This window comes from Chaetura pelagica, unplaced genomic scaffold (genome assembly GCF_000747805.2).
Source record: "Chaetura pelagica isolate M959 unplaced genomic scaffold, ChaPel_1.0 scaffold324, whole genome shotgun sequence".
NCBI lineage: Eukaryota > Metazoa > Chordata > Aves > Apodiformes > Apodidae > Chaetura > Chaetura pelagica.
In genome coordinates, this window is record NW_009952887.1 from 175735 (window position 1) to 198909 (window position 23175).

The 23175-nt window shown below is 38.8% G+C and overlaps 1 protein-coding gene across 1 annotated transcript in view; it reads left to right on the forward strand.

Annotated features, from left to right (window-relative positions):
• Positions 1-15199, forward strand: part of TLE4 (transducin-like enhancer of split 4) — a 190608-nt gene extending 175409 nt beyond the window's left edge. The window contains exons 12-23 of the mRNA XM_009995459.1: positions 993-1112; positions 1658-1711; positions 2279-2431; positions 3667-3799; positions 3945-4138; positions 4321-4397; positions 7925-8174; positions 9259-9506; positions 10485-10632; positions 11221-11371; positions 11791-11867; positions 13482-15199. Of these exons, the coding sequence (XP_009993761.1) occupies positions 993-1112; positions 1658-1711; positions 2279-2431; positions 3667-3799; positions 3945-4138; positions 4321-4397; positions 7925-8174; positions 9259-9506; positions 10485-10632; positions 11221-11371; positions 11791-11867; positions 13482-13589 (1713 nt within the window). The 3' untranslated portion in view covers positions 13590-15199. The remainder of the gene's footprint in view (positions 1-992; positions 1113-1657; positions 1712-2278; positions 2432-3666; positions 3800-3944; positions 4139-4320; positions 4398-7924; positions 8175-9258; positions 9507-10484; positions 10633-11220; positions 11372-11790; positions 11868-13481) is intronic.
• Positions 15200-23175: the final 7976 nt, after the last annotated feature.

Sequence of the window (23175 nt, forward strand, 5' to 3'; positions counted from 1 at the left end):
ACAGAAAGATGGAAATAGTAGGGTTTCAACTGAGAATTACGTCCATCTTAATTTCTGTCAGTGCCAATTCTGCAAATGCCTGAACACACCCATACTTCTGTATGTTCAGTCATTAACTTCAGTGTGAAATAAAATTTAGTGCATGCTTAAATGCTTTCTTGATCTAGGGCCAAAAGCTGCTGCTGCTGCTAAAATCAGTCCCAGAGGGAACTTTGCATCTTTCATTGCTTCCTTTTTTGTACGCCAAGATGCAGGCTCCACCAAGCTTTGGTAATATGGTAGGAGTTGATAAATGTTGCCTGCCTTGTTTAAAGGAGTAGAGCAGAATTGTTGGATGATTGTGCATAAAGTACGTATTATCTTCCTTTCTTTTCTGTCATCTGTGCATGCTCTTTAATGATCATTACTAAGTAAAGGCTGCAAAATGTCAAGACTCACTGAGCCATTGCCTTGTCTACTGCAGGCACAGCCTGTGATTGTAAAAGGTGACAAAATAAAATGGGTTTAGGTGTTCTGCCATGTTCTTTCCTGCTTTGAAACTGTCCAGAAGCTTGCTTCTTTCTTTGATAAAAATCTTAATTCAAACATTTGCTGAATTGGGACTTACCTTGAGCCACTTTGCTCTTCATGATATACACAAGCAAACACATACACACACCCTCCCTTCTCCTAGGAATGGTAATTTAACTCTGCATATTCATAGAGGAAACAAGCCAAAACCAAGCCAATGCTCAATGCTATTGATAAAATGTTGCAAAGTAGCTCTACATTCATCTCATTGACACTGGAGATAGCAACTATGTTCTGTCAAGTGATCACCTTTGTCTGGCTCTTGCAATGCCTTGTGCACTTTTAATACAAGACACTTGTTGGGCAGCTGCGACTGATAAAACCCAGAGTGCTGTCTGTGAAAACAACTTGAAGTGGCGAATGAACCACTGTTTTGAATGGGAATCTAATTATGTTTTTCTTCATTTTTTTTCTGACTGCAGAGCTCTTCTGTATCTCCCTCAGCCAGTTTCAGAACAGCAGAAAAGCACAGAAATTCAGCAGATTATTCTTCAGATAGTAAAAAACAGAAAACAGAAGAGAAGGAAATAGCAGCTCGCTACGTGAGTAAATTCTCTACATTGTGCACTGTCAAACTTAAATGTTCGTCTGTAAATTCACCTTACTCCTGCTGCAAAACTAATTTTAAAATGGAGAGTAAAAATTTTTGGCTGATTTGTACTGCCTGCCTTTAATTTCTGTCTTGGGTGGAAGGTTTTGGTGTGTAAAACTAATAGTGGTTTTAACAATAAAAATACAGACCACCTGCAAGGTGTGTGACTAGAGGACTGAGTGTTAGTTAGGCTGGGACTTGGTAGATCTGGACTGTAGCTTGGCTTCACTTCAGATGAAGATTTTCATCCTGTGTTCTTGTTCACTGATGTGAAAACAGGGAAGAGTGGTGAGCTGTCAAAACCTGTTTTAACCAGAAGCCATATAGGTGATCTAAGTATTATAACTGTATTACCACATTAATCTTCATTAAAGTAAATGCTGTGTTGCCTAGTGGTGAACAGCCTTGCGTTTCGTTTTTTTTTTTTTCTTAGTAGTTCAGAGACTTTGGGTTATTAAATAAATGTATTTAACACTTGGTGATTTGTCATTGCAGGACAGTGATGGTGAAAAGAGCGATGACAACTTGGTAGTTGATGTTTCCAATGAGGTATACACAATGATGTTTTTTCTACCTTACAGTGGTGGTGAGGGGGTGTGTTCAGTGGTTTCTGTGCATATTGAAGCCTTTGCCTTCAGAAAGGACCTTGAAATGCCTGAGGGAATCCAATCAGGTTGTCTCTCTTAGAATGCAAATCAGATCTGTAAGACTTATTTCTACAAAGGACCTTTTTATTTCTTGTATGAACCAAAAGTCTTCTTGAGATCTATGAAGTGAGAACGGTATCTGTTTCCTTCACTTTGGCTGTGTCTTCATTTGTGAACTTTATCAGGTGTGCCACGTGCCTCACACTTTTTCAGTCTGTTACCTCAAAAATAAGATTTACTTGCCTATTTCTATATACATATATTTTTTAACATTAATTTTCATGATTAGTGACCTAATATTTTAAGACTTTCTTTAAAAAAAAATAAAATTATCTTTCATGATCAATTAAGAACTGAAGGAAGATGTCACTTTTTAGGACAGATCTTCGTTCCGAAGGGATAATTTCACAAAACAAGCACTAGTGGCTAGTATGAAGTTTTTATACTAACCCACATTGTTGATGTTTAGGATCCTTCTTCTCCCCGGGGGAGCCCAGCACACTCGCCGCGGGAGAATGGCTTGGACAAGACACGACTGCTGAAGAAAGATGCACCAATTAGTCCAGCATCTATTGCATCCTCCAGCAGTACTCCTTCCTCCAAATCCAAAGAACTTAGCCTTGTAAGTGCTTAAAAATGCTACTGACCCATGATCATATGCTGAAACACATGATTACCAGATTTCTGTCTGGACATAATTTGGATTACCACAGATAGCAGTAAAGCTCCGTGAAGCATTAATTTAAAATTTGTTTAATATATCTCTTCAAGGGAGTTTAACAAAGTAGTACAAAGAAAGTCCACAACTTTTTTTGGGGTAGGAAGAGCTTGCTTTCACAGGTGGTGTGGATAGGTGATGAATGTGCTGTGCTGAGATATTTTTTTTTTCTGCCACAGCATGAAAAACTGTCATTTGGAGAATAAATATAAGTACACAGAGGTTCCTTGAGCTGTTTTCCTGTGCTGTGGTTTATAGCAGTTCACTTCCCTGCTTGGATGTGATTTGGTTGTTAGCTTTGTTTGAATTACCAGGCCATATACCACAACAATATATTTTATTTTCTATCTAAAAAGTAATCTGTAATTTACAAGAGCCTTCCTTGACTTGCATTGCAAATCACAATGCAAAAAAATAAAAATAAGGCTGCCTGCAACTCAGGGGTGCTCTTTCCTTTCCTGTTTGTGAGTAGAATCAATCACTTCCCTGAGCTTCACAGTAAATCCCCTTTCAGTTCTTCACAGGTCAGGGTACATAATTATTTAATTAAATGAAATAAATAAAAAGAAAGCTTAAAGTGAATGTAGTGCTCAGGAAAGGTGATGGAATTACAGGAGAAGTGAGTGGTTTGTCTGATGAACAAGCTTATCACAAAAGCAGCACTGTACAGTTTGTGACTTTATGCTCATCACTGTATCTGTCCTGTGTTTCCTTACTGTGTTTGGATGTGAGTTATGGGATTTTTTTCTGCTGCTTTTGTCCACCTGGCAGTGGCCTCTCAGATACTCCTAAATGTAATGGGAGCAGGTCCAGCATGAGCAGAGTGAGACCACTGACAGATTTCACATATACTGCCAATATAATTGTCAGACAGCAATGAGTTTCAGTCATTGACCTCATTCTGAATTGTATGGATGCCCTCAATGACAAAAGCTGTGAAGGCTGTAGTTAATTCCCAAAGCCATTCTGTCTCTTTTAGTGTCTCTGTAGCTTCTCTTCATTGCCAGGGACTGTTGAAACCCAAACACAAAAGCTAAATATCACTAATCATTGACACTTTTTCTCATCAGCTCTCTTTCCAACCACTAGATAAGAAGTAAAATAAATAACTGCCTTCCCTGTTTCTTTTTGGTCATTAGAATGAGAAATCTACCACTCCCGTGTCTAAATCAAATACCCCAACTCCACGGACTGATGCCCCAACTCCAGGCAGCAACTCCACTCCCGGACTGAGGCCAGTGCCTGGCAAACCTCCTGGTGTTGACCCGCTAGGTTAGTGTCCATATAGTTCAATGGTGTGAGACAGTGGCCATTTGGGGGGCATTTATTTATTTATTACTGTTTGCCAGACTCTTCTTTCATCTGATGGGTGGTCCGGGCTGACTGTGTGACTTCTGTCTCTTTTTCACCTTGATAGCTTCAGGTTTAAGGACACCTATGGCAGTGCCGTGTCCTTATCCTACTCCATTTGGGATCGTGCCACATGCTGGTATGAATGGGGAGCTGACCAGTCCCGGAGCTGCCTATGCTGGTCTACACAATATTTCCCCTCAAATCAGTGCAGCAGCTGCAGCAGCAGCAGCAGCAGCAGCTTACGGGAGATCTCCGGTGGTAAGTGTTGGCCGCTAGTGTCTGTGGAGCTGAGAGCAGCTTTTATTAAATGTAAGACCTGTGAGGTTAAATCTAGTTCAGTCTTTTTGCAGTTTTGCTATGGAGAACATGAACTGAACAGTCTTGCTTTGCCTAATTCCATCTTTAATGCAACTTTTTCTTTTGTCTGGGGAAAACTGTAGGTTGGTTTTGATCCACATCATCACATGCGAGTCCCCGGCATCCCTCCCAATCTCACAGGCATCCCAGGAGGAAAACCGTAAGTATCAAACATTCAACTTAAAAAGTCAGGTTGAAGTTGTGTTTGTTTGCCAGCTGGAACACCCCTTCGCTACTGAAAACTACTGTGTGAACAGAATAAATACACCTATTTGTCAAGGGCAGGAGAAATACTGTTTAATCCTGAAGCTTCATTTGTAACTTTGTTTTGAAGACCTATAGCAGCCAACAAGGACTGGATGATACACCGTAAAGGATATAAATGGGAGAAGGTTCTGAGCTTCAAGGTGTTATATGCTGAATCTGACTCGTTGGTCTTACATGGAAATGCAAGCTGAAACGGGTTCTTGGCTCTCCGTCTCTACTGTAATCTGCTTCTCTCTTTTAAAAAAAAAAAATATTTCTTTGTTCACAAAAGCCTTGCAATTACTTGCAAACTTATCAGCTGCTATAAATAGCAGTGTACAGAGAAAGGAACACTGAAATGTTTTGTTTGATGGAAAATATTGAAAAGAATTATTGTATCATAGTGTTCATATTCATCCTTGATTGAACTGACCTTAAAAGGTGACCTGCTCTACCAGGCTTCACTGGTTGTGAGCCTTGGAAAAAGAACTACACAGATATGAAGAGCTCTGGCACATCCCTCTTGAGTTAGAGAGGGGAAAAATAAAACTGCAATGCAAACCATACTGATCCAGATTTTATGTAAGGATCCTCCAGTTCCACTTCTTTGTGACACTTGTGGGAAATTGTGAGCAGTTAGTACTGGAGAGTTGGAAGGGCAGGGGATGTTTGTGCCATACCTTCTCTCTTGTGCCTGTGGAGAGGCCACTATGGGGTGGTTACACACTTGAATGCATGTGAGTAAACGCATACGCTTACCTGCTAGTGAGCCTGTGGACACGCAGGATTAGTAACATACCATGGTGACAAGTGATCCATCCTTGTCTCTGAAACTTCTCTTGTACATGTCTGTCACACAAGTCAAAAAACAGGTCCAGCCCTCTCAGATGTCACACACTAGTTACTAGCTCAAGTTGATGTCTCTGGTAGTTGTCTTTATAAGATGAGTATAAAGATCAGTGTGCAACAGCTTCTGGACCACCTAATTGCTTTAAAAACTGTGGGTCACAGATTTTCATCCTGGACCTGCAGCAGGCACTTAGAAATGTCTTGATTTCACATTCAGATGTTTGCTGGCTTCATGTTCATCCTTGGTGGAGTCAGTTACCTGAAAGGAAGGGTAACTAGCTCTACCAGCAATAACAGGACTGTGCAGACCTCCCTTCTAAACATAACTGGTACTTGTCTGCCATGGAGCCTGAAAACTTTGAAACCTGTGGTTGTTTTAGCATGATTACATTGATTTTTCTTCATCTTAAGGGTGGTCCTTTTTACAGCTATTATTCAAGATTGTTGTTTTCTCATTTACTCTTCCCTTAGAGTGAAAGTTATGTAAATTCTCAACACTGTTGAGAGTCTGTTGAAATGGAGTAGCAGCATATGTATATCTGGCCCCTAATAACTCTTTTCAGTTCAGGGTTGTAGCAAAACACTGAGGGCTTTACAATATATAAATAGAAAAGGCAGCTAAAAGAAGAAGAAAGTGCCTACTGGATGTTTGTGGTGTGTGGTATTTGTAAGATATTTCGAGGAATTCAAATAAGCAACATGAGATGTTAGTTCTCAGGGTGAAAAAAAAAAAAGCAACAAGCCACTCAACTACTAAAAAACCAAACTACTAAAAAACCAAACCTAGCAACAAAGCAACAGTTTAATCACGTGTTGGTATGCAGTAATGAATAGACTGAGAATAATGTACTCAAAAGATCACTCCAGATCTAAGCTTTATTTCTGTAATTGTTAAATGTGTTCCCTGTGTCCCTTATAAACATGCTAAAAACCATTTTTGCTGATAACAGTATCATACACTCAGTGCTCAACATGGCTCTTCAGAGAGTGACTGCCTACAGAAATCAGAAAGATTATAATGATGTTCTCTTTGTTTTATTAGAGAATTCAGGTGATCATAAGCAGCTTTTTTCTGTAGTTTACTGCAGGAAACAGGAATTAGGTAGATAATGAAGAAGCTATTCTAGATTTCTGCAGTGATAATCGAACTCCAATTCTACTCATACAGGCATATTGCTTCTTTTGATAACCACATAAATCTTTCTTCCTCTTTTCAGAATGTGTTTAATGTCAAAAAAACAAGAATGATTATATGATCTGTCACTCAGACCTGTCAGAACGAGAAACAGAGTGCAGAATGAGAGGAGTGTGTAAAGCTTTGGGAATAGGGCAGAAAGGTGAAAATGCAGTTGCACTTTGTCCCACTGAAAATTATTGTTCTAGTGTTAATGCACTATGAATCTTAAATAACAAATTCAGTAGTTGAATTCTGAATTTGTCTCAGCTGTCTTCAGTGACTTTGAAGCAACAATTAAGGAAGTGATCTTCCTAAGTATTCTCATGAAAGTGATTTTTTTGTGAGCTTTTCTCATTCCACCATTGTGACAATGGATTTTTGATAAGTGCTGTGATGACTTTTTGTAAGGAAATAAAAGGCTTCCATTAAGCGTACCTTGGTAGGGGTAGGTGAGCCCTCTTACAAAGTTTGTGCTCTTTTAATAGATGCGATGTGTCAGGCAGCATCTCGGAACAAGACAATTTCGCGACCTAACTGTTCTCCCTGGAAAACATTTTGAGATGAAGTTGTTGATAGGTTATTCACAGGTGGCATAACTGGCAGTCACACAACACATTCTTTCTCAGTGAGGGCTCTGATTCTGGCAAGAGAAATTGGGATTTGTAGTTGTTGTGTCAGGTCTGCACAAAGGAGGAAAAAAAAATAATAAAAGAAGAAAGAAAGCCCAAAAGAAGGGAAAAAATCCAGTGCATTTTTGCTGGTCTGTCATGTCAGTTGTCAGCAACCATGCCTTGAGGACTTAACTCCTTGACGGTGGAGGTTTCACCGAGGGCTTAGCTCATTGACAGTGGAGGTTTCACTGCACCCTTAGGTACAGTGCTGGGTAGTTTTGCTTACAGGGCATGGGACCCGCAAAGTGTTCAGGGCAACTTGGCAGCACTCCAGCTGAAGTTTGCACTTCAGAGTCAGTAAGGGAGTAACCGAATGTTCCCTGGTACTCAGCTACCTGTTATGCTCTGCATCAGCCAGCCAACTATTTCTGTCTTCAAGGAGGCCCTGACCTGACCTTCCTTGCTTTCTTCATGTGGTGGTCTCCATGTTCCCCAAATTTAAGAGTAGTGTCATGTATCCTAACACATGCCAGAAATTGTCATTGCATGAATTGTGAAAGTTCATTTGATTGCTAGATGGTGCTTGACTTTCCATGTTGAAAGAAAAGTGCCTAAGTTTATGCTTTGACAGCCATGCTATAGGTAAATAAATAATTTATCCTCCACATTATTTTAAAAATTGCAAGAGGAGCTGAGTGCACAATCTGAATGCCTGCAGTAGACACATACATTTAATTCTGTTTTCTTCAACAAGTGTGAAGGAAAACATACTAAATCTCCCGTCTTTTTTTTTTTTTCCCTTAGAGCCTACTCCTTTCACGTTACTGCAGACGGTCAGATGCAGCCAGTTCCTTTCCCTCCTGATGCCCTCATCGGTCCAGGAATTCCTCGCCATGCCCGTCAGATCAACACTCTGAGCCATGGGGAAGTTGTGTGTGCAGTTACCATCAGCAACCCCACAAGACACGTGTACACGGGTGGGAAGGGTTGCGTCAAAGTCTGGGACATCAGCCACCCTGGCAACAAGAGCCCTGTCTCTCAGCTGGACTGCCTGGTAGGTGAACAGCAGCACATGACAATGGAAGAAAATAGTAGGTTATGTTGAGATTGAAATAATACCATAAAGGTGCAAGAAACAGTGGCTGTCTTGAGTGCTGTCCCCAGTATCAAAGTTTGAGGTTTCATTTGTAATTTTGTTGTTTATTTTAGAACTGAGTTTGAAGTATGTTTCTTGCATTCCTTGTGCTTTTAAACCCCAAAGAATCTAAATATCTTTAATATCCTAAGATTGTATTGGTCGGGGAAAGATCAAAGACAGCACAGCAAATATTGTTTACAAACTTCGACATTTGTTTGCAATCTTAAAGGCTGATATCCTATCATGCTAAAAATGACTGTCTTGCCACTGTATTATCTGAGAACATTTGAAGGCTGTGTTATGTATTTTGTGTCTGTGTGTGTGAATGCATTGCCTTGTCTTAATGTGACAAGTAAAAATATCCCTGAATGTTATTCATGAATTATTTGAATATTCTAACAAGAGGAATGAACCATTGTTAGCAGCTTTTCTTGTGTAATTCACCAGTTCTTGGTAACATGTTGCTTCTTGTTACAGAGGCAGTAAAATGAGAACTGTGCAGCACATGTAGACATATAATGAATTGCTACACAACTTGCTACACAAATGAAGAAAATTGCCCAAATATTTTCCTCTAACATCTCCTAGTTGGTGGCAGCAAGTCTCACTGGAACAGAGGGGGGTGGAGTGTTTGGGGAGTTTGGTACTCCCGCATGCCAAGAGGCTAATGTGCTGAAATAAGCAGAGTATGAAAATGTAACTTTCTACACAAGCTGTTGAATACAGATATTTTGAATTGGTTTTGGGCTGGGTTCAGGTCTTTGCATTTTGATGCTAATTAAGATTAAATATCTTTCACTACTGAGTTTTGTAGATCAAGTTTAAGTACTTCCCTAATGTCATGTAATTTTCTGGCATTAATACACTTTATCATTGTCATAAGTATAAATGGCTCATTAAAACCAGGAGGGAATACAATACTTCTATGCATTTCTGCTCTCATGTTAATGCTGTTTTCCTTTCCTCATGAGTAATCTCTTGATGGCTTCTGTCTCCACAGAACAGAGATAACTACATCCGTTCCTGCAGATTGCTCCCTGACGGCCGCACCCTGATTGTTGGTGGGGAAGCCAGCACGTTGTCCATTTGGGACTTGGCAGCTCCAACTCCTCGCATCAAAGCAGAGCTGACATCTTCTGCTCCAGCTTGCTATGCTCTCGCTATCAGCCCTGATTCCAAGGTCTGCTTCTCTTGCTGTAGCGATGGAAACATTGCAGTTTGGGATCTGCATAATCAGACCTTAGTAAGGTAGGTCGACAGAACTGGATCATCAAATTGCAAAGAATTTATTAGGTACGGCCTTACGTGTTCCTCTCTGGACATTCACTATTTTCTCCATGGTGTCTGCATAGCTGCTTCTGGTATTTCATTGCTAGGCAATAGCAGTGGTAATACCTTGACAAAAGTCTACATAAGTGTTTAAAGGTTTTGAGAGATTCATAATTCCAGGCCTGTTGAGCAGCTATAACTATAATTTCTTTAGATCAGCTGGTGTTGACACTGCTGTAGGTTCTTTGAACAGATGGTTTTCTTTGTTTCCATGCACTACACTGTGCTCACACTCCAATCTCTCTAACCCAGCTCTAGCAAATATATACAGTGCTCCAGCAAATACATCTTGGGTAAAGATGTGTGTAAATTAATGCACTGCAAACTTAACTTCTGGAGAATTTGGGTTGCTACTCAACATAATGTAAAGTAAGCTAGGAGCCAGTCATACAGAGCTTCTCTGTGCACTGCACTGGGTGTATGTTGTTATATGTAATATGTCAGTATTGTGTGTGTAAAGGCAGGCTTTTACTCCATGATGTTCCCATTTAGACCACTCTTTTTTCCCCAGCTTTGTTGGTGACCTGTAGATTTTTCTTAAACTTACTGGATTTTGACAATCACACTACGTCCCTTTGAGAGGAAAGGGTTCTTTTCAGTCAAACACCAGGTAGCACACAGTCAGCAGCAAAGATCCCCAGAGTATCTAACTTGTAAAGTGTGCCTTTGAAACCAAATTAGCTCTGGGATGTCTGGCGGGATTGCTTCATCAATTCATCACAAAACTCACATGTTCTTCCCAGAGTTTATATTAATCTCAGACTGATGTTGGAATTTACATTACTGATGTCTTTAATGTCAGGGACTGAAAGAAAAAGGAGGTGTTCTGTATACATGCTCAGAACTGACTGTTTCCAGTGTGATAAAGTGCTTTTATTTTTTTTATATATATTTCAGGCAATTTCAGGGCCACACGGATGGAGCAAGCTGTATTGACATTTCTAATGATGGCACCAAACTATGGACGGGAGGCTTGGATAATACAGTCAGATCCTGGGATCTAAGAGAAGGGAGACAACTACAACAACATGACTTCACATCACAGGTTCAATCTCAGAAGCCTTCACATGTTAAGAAAAGTCTGTTGTAGTTTTATAAAACAAGCACTATTGTTTTTTTTGTCAAGCAAAAAAGCAGTTTCAAAGAGAACTCTGAATATTTTTTCAATTAGTCTTACACTTTTTTCTTTTTTCTCTTTTGTTTTTTTCTTTTTCATGTGGCAGCTAAACACCTTTCTGGGTTATGACTATTTGACAGATTAGTACTTTTCCCATAAGAGTAGTGTTCTTTTTATTAAAGAATTGCCAGATTAAAGTGTTTCTGTGTGCAGTCTGTTCCCATTTCTGGAGATTCTTCAATTAAAAAATATTTTAAAAAATAGTTAAATTATGTCAGATAGGCTAGGATGTTAGCTATTATAGCTTGATTCAGTGCTTTAATATTACAGTTTTAATTGAACTTTTTTTACATGGACTGCTTTATCTTGGTTACAATAGGAGCTGGATTACCATGTTTTTAAAACTGCAGTAAACCAAAATGTGTTTTTGCAGTGTTAACAGTGTAGCAGGAGTTGATTTTGAATATCTCTAGCTCATTCCTTTACTGATTGAAGCATGTGCTGTGCTAATTCCAGATCTTCTCACTGGGCTATTGTCCGACTGGTGAATGGTTGGCAGTAGGAATGGAGAACAGTAATGTCGAGGTGCTGCATGTTACTAAGCCAGACAAGTATCAGCTGCATCTTCATGAGAGCTGTGTGTTATCACTCAAGTTTGCTCACTGTGGTAAGCAAATACTTCTATGCCAGTGTTTTCCCTCCAGATAAATTAATTCAAGATTACTTTTAAATGAAAGTAGGGGTATATTTAGAAATTAGGTTTTGAATTTAACTACTACAATTATTTCTTAAATAGTATATGACTGCTTTTTTGTGTGGATTGCGTATATTGTAATCAGACATTGTAGTGCAGCCAGATGAAAATGTGACCATTCTTTGGATATAGAGTCACAGAATGGTTAAGGTTGGAAGGGACCTTTAAGATCATCAGGCTCAAACCTCCCTGCTTTGAGCAGGGGCACCTCACACTAGACCAGGTGGCACAAATCCTCAGCCGCTAATGTGTGAATGCATGTTTAATCTGTTTCTTGGGGTACATTCCTTTAAAACAAAATGCAGGAATAACATCTGAACAATCTGTTGCAGGCAAATGGTTTGTAAGCACTGGAAAAGATAATCTTCTTAATGCCTGGAGAACACCTTATGGAGCCAGTATATTCCAGGTAATCATCTCCTAAAAGCTATTTTCCACATACATTACAGTACAGTAGAGCTGCACGTCTCAGAGTCTTTCTTTAGCTCAAGAAGTTTTTAAATGTAAATTCTTGGCCAATTACTATGTTTCTTTAAGACTTTGTCTGTAATTAAAGGAAGATATGTTTTTGTCCTTTCTAACATTTGAACAATGTAGCTCTTACAAAAAGTAGCCCTTTGATCTGAAATTGTTTTTAATATTCTTCTTTCTCTCCTTCATATGTGTATTCCTGTAATACAGTACCCAAAGTCATGTTGTTAGGTGAGCTGAAGGTCCAAAATGAAGCTAAAACAGTGAAGGTCATATTTAACGTGTATTTTTCTTGGATGAGATGCATAGTCAGTGGATTGGATAGGCAGACTCCTGAGCTGAAGACTATCCTTACGAAGGAGCCTTGTGGAGTTACAGCCTTTCTATATTCTTTAATCCTTCTGTGCCCAATTTTAATAGCACTTCAGTGGGATTTTTGGCATGTCCTTCTCTTCTTTCATCAACCGGTACCTCTAGACGGGGAAATTTTTAAATTAAGCTAACTGATGTTCTGGTTTAAATGGTCAGATCTGACCCGCACTGGTAGCTGCCATGTATGTATCTTTGGGGACAGCAGTTTGCCTTGACATAAGAAAGCTGAGGTCTGAGTTTTCTTACTTGGGGTTATTAAGCTCCAGAACCACCTCCCACAGAAAGCCCAAATTGTCCTAAAAGTAACACATCTCCTTTGAAAGTGTTGTTAAAACCCCGATGCAGCATTCTTAATGAGGGGCAGAGAAATAAACTTCCTGTGCAATGCAGCAGAGGTTTCTTAGCAAAAACTTAGCATGCCTGGGATGTGTTCAGCTCTTGCAGTGACAGGCAGAAGAGAATGTGGACATATTCTAGGTGAAGAAAACACACAGTGTAACAGCAAGTAAAATGTGACAATGTGTAAGCGTTATCTCAGGAAAGGCAAAAAAGCTGGGAGAGACAGAGGCGTCGCTGGTGTAATCTGTCTGCCATTCACTGGCAGTTGTGCATCCAATTCCACCACAGTATCTTTTTGTATTTGCATCCTCCCTGATAATGTGAGTATCTTTGTGCAAGACTTTTGTCTTCTGTGTTGAGGAAATAGTGAGAAGAGATACGGTTAGTTCTGTGGAGTCTCATTCTTTAATACCTATGGGTGGGTAGGGCTTATAGTGCTCCTCCATGTGGGTTTCTGGTTTACAACAAAAAAAGGAAGGGAAGAAGAAGATGACTGTTCATTACTTTTTATGCAAAAGCTAATGTATAAAATACCATTAAATGCTCATTGCTTATGAAATGTATAAAAAAGACTGCTTCTTTTTGTTTGTTTGATAGATTATCTCTAGGTCCATGACATTCACTTCCCTTTCCCGTTTGGTTCTTTTGTCATAGAGCTTTAGGTGGAACAAATTTGAAGAAGCAGTCTTGCAACAAAAGCTCTCATATGGTGCTGATATTTAAATGAGCTTTTGGTGCATTCCCTCTCTATAAATTCTTCTAATTAATCTTCAAGCCCTTCTGGATCGAAGGATTGTAAAAATGTAATTTTCTTTTTTTTTTTTTTCTTTCTTTCTTGTAGTCCAAAGAATCCTCATCTGTGCTTAGCTGTGATATCTCTGTGGATGACAAATACATAGTCACTGGCTCTGGGGACAAGAAAGCTACAGTCTATGAAGTTATTTATTAGAGACAAATCTGAATGCAGAACTCCTTCTCCTAGCACTTGGCTGTATGTTCCTTTCATTTTTTTTTCCTTTCTAACTGGGAACTTAAATGCTGATCACAGTTGTGGAATTTATTTTTACCTTCTTAACTTGCTGTTCATTTGTGAATGCTCATTAAGTACTTGTGATACCAAATTATCAGATATCTACTTGGAAGAAAATGGAATAAGCATACTTAACAGTGAACTTGACTCTTTAATTATGTATTATATCTGTAATGTATTTATTTTGTTTAAAGGCGGCTTTCTAACAATGAACTGACTAAATAAAGCTGTCTGGCCCGGCTTTAGTTTGAAAAGTGCGTTGTATACTTTGCTTTTTTACAGGTGGACGAATTGGGGATCTTGGAGAAGGATGTTGAGGAAATAGTTTGATTACACTAAATACACTTGTAGTTTCTATTTTAAAAAATTAACTTTGTTATATTTTTTAGTCCTGTTCCTGGATGAGACCTCTAAGTGTTACTACAGTATAATTATTTGATGGGAAGATGCTGTATCTTAACTATTTTAGACAGTCTTGGAAACTTAGGAAATTGCAAACTGTAGCCAGTAATCTACATGCCTGTGATGAATGGCAAATTCAGTTCACATCTAAATTAAATTCACATTAAGTAAGAATGTGCTAATTTATATATTTGCAATGTTAATATAGCATCTTGTGTACAGATTTGTTCTCAATGCTTTTCTGTTGATAAGCATAAAACATTTTGGTGTCAAGCTAGGTTTTTTAATATAAACACCTCTCTTTGTTATATTGTAGAGAGTACAATAAGTTGCCTCAAAGAATCACCTTTGTTACTTCTGGAAACTTTTGCAATGTTTCCTTGAAAATGGGGATATGTGTCTTTGGGCAATTTTTCAATTACAAGAGATTATGAAAAATATTTGATATGTTCTTTGGAAACTGCACTGAAATAAGAATGAATGCCTACCAGTACACAAACTACAAAAGCAATGACCTCTGAGGTAGGATTCACAAGAGTACTCATTCCGACGTACAAAAAGGAATGGATTCTCACTGGGATAAGGACTTGCTTTGTTTGCCAGCGGTTCAATCCAAATCTTGATTGGATGTCCCTAAAACGGACACAGACTGAGCCACTGTGCCAGAGACAACGTATTATCTTTTTATGTTGTTGTTGTTGCTGTTAAAACTATGACCTGTGACTTTTTTTTTGAATGCTTTAAAAAAAATCTCTAAGTCTGTGGATCTGCTGATGTACAGTGCCTTTGCTGCTATGGATCAAAATCAAAAGACCAGTGTAGATAAATCTTATTGTATAAGTAGAAAATTACTTAATTTCATACTAGAAATGGATTGATGCTGCAAGTTAAAATGGACTGTTCATTGAAGTTCCAAATGTGGTAGCAAAAAATGGTGTCTTAAGTGCTTAGTGTTTGATGTCATTAACGGTTTCGTAATACTCTACATTGTAGAAAGATTTTGATACTAAACTGTGTCACTGTACATAGTTCTAATGCATTGTATTGACCACCAGTACTTCTTTAATGGTAGATTATTGTTTGTGCATTCAGACTTTTAAGCATTAAACATAAGTAACTTCTAAGATTCATTTTTCTATGTTTTATTTTTACCCTTTCTCATTCTTTTTCTCATGTTAGAATCTCAGTTGTGTGTGCAGAATGTGAGCACAACAGACATTCAGTCACAAAGCATGCCACTTACAGATACTTTGCAGTTTTTTCACTGTTAAGAGACAATGTGGAGTTTCACAAAATTTCTCCGAGTTGGCAAAATCGGTGAATTTATGGGTTCCCAAATTATTTGACTGCAGTGATTCTGAGCTCCTGGAGGCAGCAGACACAAGACTTTGGCCATGTCACATAAGAGTTTGCCACCTCCAGTTTCTGTAATTTGTCATCCGATACCAAGCTTTATGTTGTCCCGTACCTTGGAGAGAGTGAAATCACAGATGATTCCTTCTTCTGCACCTGCTGGAGTATGCAAAGCTCAGCAGGATGTGGGGAATGCTGTTGCACTGCAGCGACACACCTGGCTTTTATCCATCCAGAGCTAAAACCTGTTCATGCGCATGGAAAGGCTTCCTTTAACTACAGTTGGGTTTAGATCAAGAATTTAACCCAGCTTCCACTGAGTTAAGACCAGAGGTTAAAGTGACCTAGGGATAATTATTTTATACTCTGTTGAGGGGAGTGAGGTGGGATGGAGTGGGGTGGGAGGAGTTGTGCTGTTCATAACAGGAGAAATTAAAATGGAGAAATCCAAGGGGAAATTGGTGTGAAATCTTTCTGCTGCAACCCATTTCTGAAAGGCAACATTGTGTATGTTGGAAATTCCAGGCATGTAAGCCTGCCCTGGCATGATGACTGCCCATGGTGACTGCCCATGATTGGTCTGAAGCTGAGAATTTTTTATTTTTATTTTTTTTTTAAATGCCAACACAAGGCTTTAGCTAATGAGGTCACTTACCTCCACTATGAGTGACTGGGTATACTTATTGATCAAAGAGAGTGTAGAGACAAGTTTCCCTCAGACCTATCGTTTTCGTTAGTATTAATAGTAAAGAGTTTTCCAGATCTCCCCCAGAAGTTTTCACTCATACAGAGATTCTGTCCTCTTTGGTACAATAATGTTTCATAAAAGTAAACATGATACAGATGCTCTCTGTTAATTGTTACTCTTCTCTGAAGAGATATATTTTACCTATTACTATATTAGAGACACCTTCTATTTTCAAAGGAATTCCAAAATTTAAAAAGCTAGAGTGTACTCCATTTGGTAACAGAAGAGAAACCACCTACTTAATGTTTGCAGAGGATGTTACATTTTTATGTAGTAATTCAGGCATAGGAGATTACCTAAAATCCCTAAAATAAAGCCTTCCTTTAAAAGTAAGGAAACATTGCACACTCCTGAATTTGTACCAAGCTAGTTTTGGCAGCCAAGTCATAAACTTTTAAAGCAGCCTGCCATATATCTTCTTATTAATGTTTGTATTGATGGCTTGTAAACTGTCTACAAATTAAGTGCTTTAATCCAGGATTACTTCAGTAAAATGTGTAATAATCCCATTTTTTCCCTCTCATCAGGGTTCAGTGCAAGTGAGAGAAGGTAGAGAGCTACTTTCTGTTTTTCAGTTACCCATACATAGGGTCACTTTCCTTTTTCATTCTTTAGTTTCTTTCACGACTGCAGAGCACAATTTTGTGCAAATTTTTTTGTTGCAGATGTTTTTTGTGTCACAAACATGTGGCCAGCATACTTCATATTCAAGGTACAACCATTGCTTTTTCTCTGTTCTTCTCTATTCTTTCTCTGTTCTTCTCAAATGTTGTTTAGTGCAATGATTCATTAGGAAAGCCATTTCTTTCTAATCTTTCTATCCTTTCTGACTCGCCAGTATAGATATGTTTAAGGGGAATGCTTTCCATCAAAACAGTATTTTCTAAAAATATATCATTTTAAATTATATTTCTCCTGCTTGTTCTTAGCCAAAAGTAGTTTCTCTCTCCTATTTCTTTTTAAGTGAGGCAGTTATGTAAAAAAGAAAGAAAAATGTGTATTTTACTGGCTGTGATTTTCCTGCATGAGGGATTTTTAAGTCTGTGCTGGAATAATTCAAATTGGATTTTGTGAGTGTTTTTCACTCTGACACCCAAAACACACAGGCCATTCCTTCTCCCTGAAATGTTGGTGGGTGTGTGAGAGAAGAAGGAAGGTAGCTGTGTGGGTCTGCGTGTGTCTGGAGTATCTTCTGCAGAAACACGGGTCAGATCCTTTGCGGAAATGAGCTTATCAGTGCTGAAGACGATGCTCCCATATTTTACACAGCTGAAAATCTAGCTCACTGCTGTAGCCATAGGGGACCCAATCAACCTCTTTGGATTAGGTTGTTTTGTTTTGAACAGTTTGGTTCTTTGAGCCTTTTCTACAAGCATATTTATTTGTGATCATTGCTGCAGAAATCCTGATGTGACTAAGTTCTACTCAAGGATTTACACTCTGAAAGAATGAGGAAACAAAAATTAGATATGTGTAATTTTTTGTATGTGTAGGAGTAGAGAAATTGATAGCAGGAACTTGTGTCTGCAACTGTTTCTCTTTTGCACTGAATATACTATGTCCTTGTGCCACCAAATAAGCACTGAGAACAGCAATACAAAATACACCTTAGAACATCAAGTATAGCTACTGAGAAGAATGTCACTATGATTTTTTTCAGAGGACATGCAGTCTGAAGAGCTCAAACAAAGAACTGCTGTTAGGTGGGGTATGTCAGAGGAGCAGTTGCATTCAGTAGGAAGACTTTTTCTGGTATGACAGAAAGCAGTGAGCACAGTGGTATCCGGGAGAGTTGGGCAGTATAGGCCTTTTGTGCAGCCAGCCAGTTCTGCCATATAAGAGTCCCCTTCACAGGCTTAGCAGCAAATTAATCCTAGAGTAGTGTGCTGTAGAAGATCATCTCTGACAAGCTCTTAAATAATGCACCTGCTGCATCTGCTTTTGAACCAAGAGTTACTGAACATAACCCTTGAGATTTCATATTTCTTCCAGTATTTGGAGTACAGCATTTCCACCTCACAGCAAGAATTTTATCTGTCAAAACCAATAAATGTTCTTACTCTTACCAAATGATTTTCTGTCCTGGTTACAAGGAAACAGTATTATAGTGTCTTTTTTTAATTATTAAAAGTGGTGTATTCTGACATTTACAACATGTCCATAAACCTGCCATCCAGTGCAAAGAAACTCTTCTGAGGGGTCACTTTGACTCACATGGTTACATTCAACAATGTTGTTGCAGGAAGTATTTTTTTTCTTGTTTGGGGGGGATTAACCTATGATACTGCATGACTAGTATACACATTAAGAGAGGGGCTATCTAGTAGTTACTTCTGCATCTGTGGTTTGGACTTAGCTGATTACCCCAGAATGCTAAAATGCATCTGAAGGATAATATCAGTAAGTACAAATATTTAAGGGTTTTTTAAAAAAAAAACCTGCTTTTCTTCAGTAATTATATTGACCCAAACTGTCTTTTAATGTCATATCAAGGTAAGTCTCTGTATTACACTTTCTTTTCATATTCAAATAAAATAAGGGGTGGAAAAATTTTAAGCTAATCTTTACCTTTCAATCAAATCTGTTTTTTAAAAAAATACCCCAACACTACTGCTTGGAGGAGTAACTGTTCTTGGTTTTATTGTCATTATTCTTGGAGAATTTTGTAACAAATGTGCTGTGGCACAATCCACACTAATGCTATAAATGGGCATAGGTGATGTGGCTGCTATTAAAAGCCAGATTTAAGACAGTGCTATCGACATTTTGAAAAAAGCATGAATTGATGGTGTTGCCTCATTTCCTGAGTGAAAGCAATATGGATTTTTGGCAGTATATTTGAATGCATTTGGATGTCTATCCAATATGGCCTAAGGAAATTTTGAGGATTTCAGCAATTCTGTGCAGATTTTTTTACTATAGTTTAGAAAATGTTTGATGCAAGAAATGGTGCATAGGAATGAGTTGGGTCCGAGGGCCGTGCCCATGAGCTGCCATGTGGAATGGGCTGCTCTAGGTCTGATTCCAGGCTCTGCTCTGCTACATGGTAGTGCAGTCAAGTGATTTATATGAGTCCTGTGTAAAGCATTTTTATGTTCTGCATGAAAGGCATTATCTAAAGGCTAGATAATCAGTTATTTAGAACAATTTGTCACAGCTTTATTGAAATATAGGGAAACATTTTCTGTTGGGGAAAGAACAAGGAGGACCTCTGAAGAATCAAGTATTTCAGCCCCTTATCAAACACTGAAAATGTGCAAATGAGGGAGTTGCACCATTGCAGTACAAACTGTCAGTCTTCTTCTGGAGAAGGGAGAAAAATACCCTAAAATACATCATATAAAGATAATGGACTTCTTTGTGTTTCAGCATGGCTTTAAGGTATTAGTTATGAAGTCCAATTTGTATTGATTTTAAAATAAACAAACATGAATCCTCTTATGCTATTAATGATGTCATGGCTAGCCATTTTACAAAAATAGTGACATTGAAAGAACGAGGGTAGCTACCTGGCTTTCTCCTCTTCAACATGCGGAACAATACTATACAAAAAACCCAACATGCTCATTGTACAGTATAACGTCCTAAGTGGGCACCATGATGACAATATTTCAATGAAAATAGTTTTCCAAAGCAATGTCAGTGTCATCTTCCCATTTACCTGTGCACACATTTTTTTTGCCAGATTAAGAAGATTCCCACCTCCACTGCAAATTAGCATATTTCATTCAGGCTTTTACGAAACAACCAGAATAGCTTCTCTAACTCACATCAATATTAGGATTTTTGGGGGTTATGTATAACTCTGCTGCTATTTTCTTATTCCTTCCTCCCCCACTAAGAACCTTCCTGAAGCTAGTGTTCAGTGCTCAAGGGATGCTGTTTCTTGTGGCTTGGTCTTGATCTTAGAGGTTGCTCAGCAAATGGGAATGGAAATTGTTCACAGGATTTGGCTGGCTGTAACAACTGCTGTGACAGCTCTTACAGAGTCATTTATACCTCTTTCTTCCTTTGAGCAGTCCTAAATAAAGACATGCAGTAGGAGCAGTCCTCTGTCTAGCTGACCCATCTGCTTTACCAAGTTTCGCATCAGCTGGAAATTATGAAGCAGGAGAGGAGCTGGGAGTCCTAGAAGAGCTCAGTGTACCAGTGAGAGACAGACATGAAAAAGAGAAATCTGATCTAGAATGTGCAGAGATAGGGAAGTACTGCTGCTGTTATACAAAGAACTGGTGATGCCTTGCCTGGAATAGTGAGTAGAAACCTGGTCACCCAGCTCAAAAAAACTTAACTGAAAGTGGGACTGATACAGGCAGAAGCGCCTATGAGGTAGACTGGAAAATCAAGGAGTTGGAGAATTTGTCATAGAAGAAAAGCCTACATCCTTTTAATCTTAACAGATGTAGAGAAGATACAAATGTCTAATAATATTTCAGTGTCTGTTCATTGAGGGTGAAAAGGTATTCCATCTGAAAGATAACGCTAGGACAAAAAACAAGTGAGGAAAACAGTGAAGACTGGAATTAAAAATGTAGGGAAGCCCTGAAGTGGGTTTATAATCCAGAGACCTCTGAGAAAAAAGCAGGCTGCTTTTAAGGTGGAGCATGATACATTTATGAAGAGGTATGAGCGAAAGCCAGGCATTGCCATCCATAGCCTGTATGTCTCTTCCAATTCCTCCCATGTGCTTGACCTGCGTATATAAAGGATATATAAAGGTTATGGAATGAAGGAATGTTTATTTTGAAAAAAAGTTTGGTAGGAGGGACAGAGAGGAGAAAGGTGGCTGAAGACAGTGGGAGAGAAGGGCTGTCAAACAGAAAGCACTAATTAGGAGTGTTTCTCTGCAGCTGAAAAATGAGCACTTCTCCCTGGATCTATTTGTTATTACTCTACGTACCTAAAAACAATAGCTAAGAAGAAAACTAAACATAATTCAAGCTCTAATGCAGTGTGTTCAAGCCTACTTAGACTCACAGGGTTTTTACTCCACCAGCCCAGATAGGTTATCTGGTTTCTTTTATGAGTCAAAATATTTGGATTTTTTTGAGCTTGGAGATGTGGCAGGGGCTTCTTCTCTACATCTGTCACTGGTCGTATCCATAGCACTTGGGTTCATTGGAGAATCGCAGACTGCAGTTTTTGCAGCTATAAGGTGCTCAGAATAACAGCAGGGAAAGACGGAAGATGATTTTGGCTGCACATGAGGAAGGCAAGATTATTACAGCTCGGTGAAGTCAGTTGTACTGGTTACTACTGTGCAGTGCTGTGAGAAATACAGCTTGAGGACAAAGATTGCTGAAGGTCCCTTCCCTTACCATGTGAGGAAGAGTAGGGGAAAACTATATTAAAAGCCAAATTGTTCCATGTGAAACACAGGCAGTCTTCTCACAACCACCCTCCCCTCTCCCCTCCCCTCTCCTCTACCTTCCCCTCCCCTTTCCTCCTAGTATGGTAGGGAATACCCAAAAGAAATGTAACAAATGTGTGGCTGAATTTTCTTACACAGAAAATTGTCATGAGGCTGACTGTACCTGCCAGATTTAAAACAAAACAACCAGCTATTCAAAAGACAAGAACATGCCGGTTTTCTTGCATCCTGAATGTTCATAATATAGCACAGACACGTCTGCTTGGTTGCTCCTGTGTAACTTTTCATCACGCAGTTGCAATGACTTAAGAGAGTAGACTGCTGAATACTTTTCTGGGAACATAAAATGATAATGTGACTCCTGCTAGGTATGCAGTAACACTTTCTCTTGACAAAATTTATAGCATCTTTCCCTTAGGGGATCACCTAAAATAACTAGTGACATTTATGTAAGACCTTCGTCCAGTGTACTTGACAAACTACAGGCATAGTCTGGGAAAACTTTATTACTGAATTCCAGCTGTAGCTGGACTGGTGAGAGGCAGCTACTTAGCAGAGAAAGCATACACACTAAGAGATAAGTTACTCAATATTCTTTTGAAAATACAGGATAGCTACTTCTTATTCTTAGTGGGGATGTGTTCTGTGAGGCACTTGGTCATGTGAACAGGTTTTGATAATCCCTCATTATTGTATGTCCCAAACTAGTCGTTCACACTGTGGTAGTAAGATTCCTTCAGAGGGAAGAACGTAAAATTATCATGGAGCATTTTGGTTTCTCTTGTTACCTCTTAGTGAAATATTGACCCATCTCAACTGGCACTGTAGTATTTGAGATCTGAGGAGAATACCGTCGGTTTTTCTGCCTGGTGGTCCTAGCTGACTGGGTACAGAGGGACTCAAACATCAGAGGCACACTATGTGACTGTCACCCTCATACGATCCAGTAATCTCTCACTGCATCTCACCTGAAGCTCTATGACGTCCAGCCTTAGGGGCATTCACAAAATCACAGAATCATCACAGCTAGAAAAGACTTCTAAGATCACTGAGTCCATTTCTTTTGGTAGTGACATGATAGAAGAGATTATGCATTTGCCCTAAAACATATAGAAATGTTGTGGTCTGCATTGGTTGTAAAATTAGAGTGTTTTGAGTCCTTATAAGGTCTTTTCTCTCATCCATTACCACTTCATCTGAGATCTGCCCTTTCTCTGAGATACAGTCTCAGTGAGTCTTTCAGGAAAGGATTTTTGTCTTTTATATTGCTTCCTGATAATATTTTTTCTATTTAAAAAAAAAAAAAAAAAACAACAAAAAAAAAGTTTGATGTAGGCCCTTTCAGCTTCTTGATTCAGCTCTCTATTAGTAGTGTCCAACCAAAGCTTCACAGCAGCTCAGCAATTTCTGGGTTTGCTGTGCTTGCATCTCAACAAAAATAGAAATATTTTAATTATTTTCATAAGAACTGACCTAATTGAACAATGGTTAAGAGAGTTAGTTCCTTTAAGAATGTTACTGAATTTGATCAAAAGGAATAAGATTGGAGGTAAAGGAAAACACTTCATTTTTCTACCTTTTCTCCCATATCTTTGTGTGGCCCTAGCCCAGTGTTAGCTTGTGACAATGTA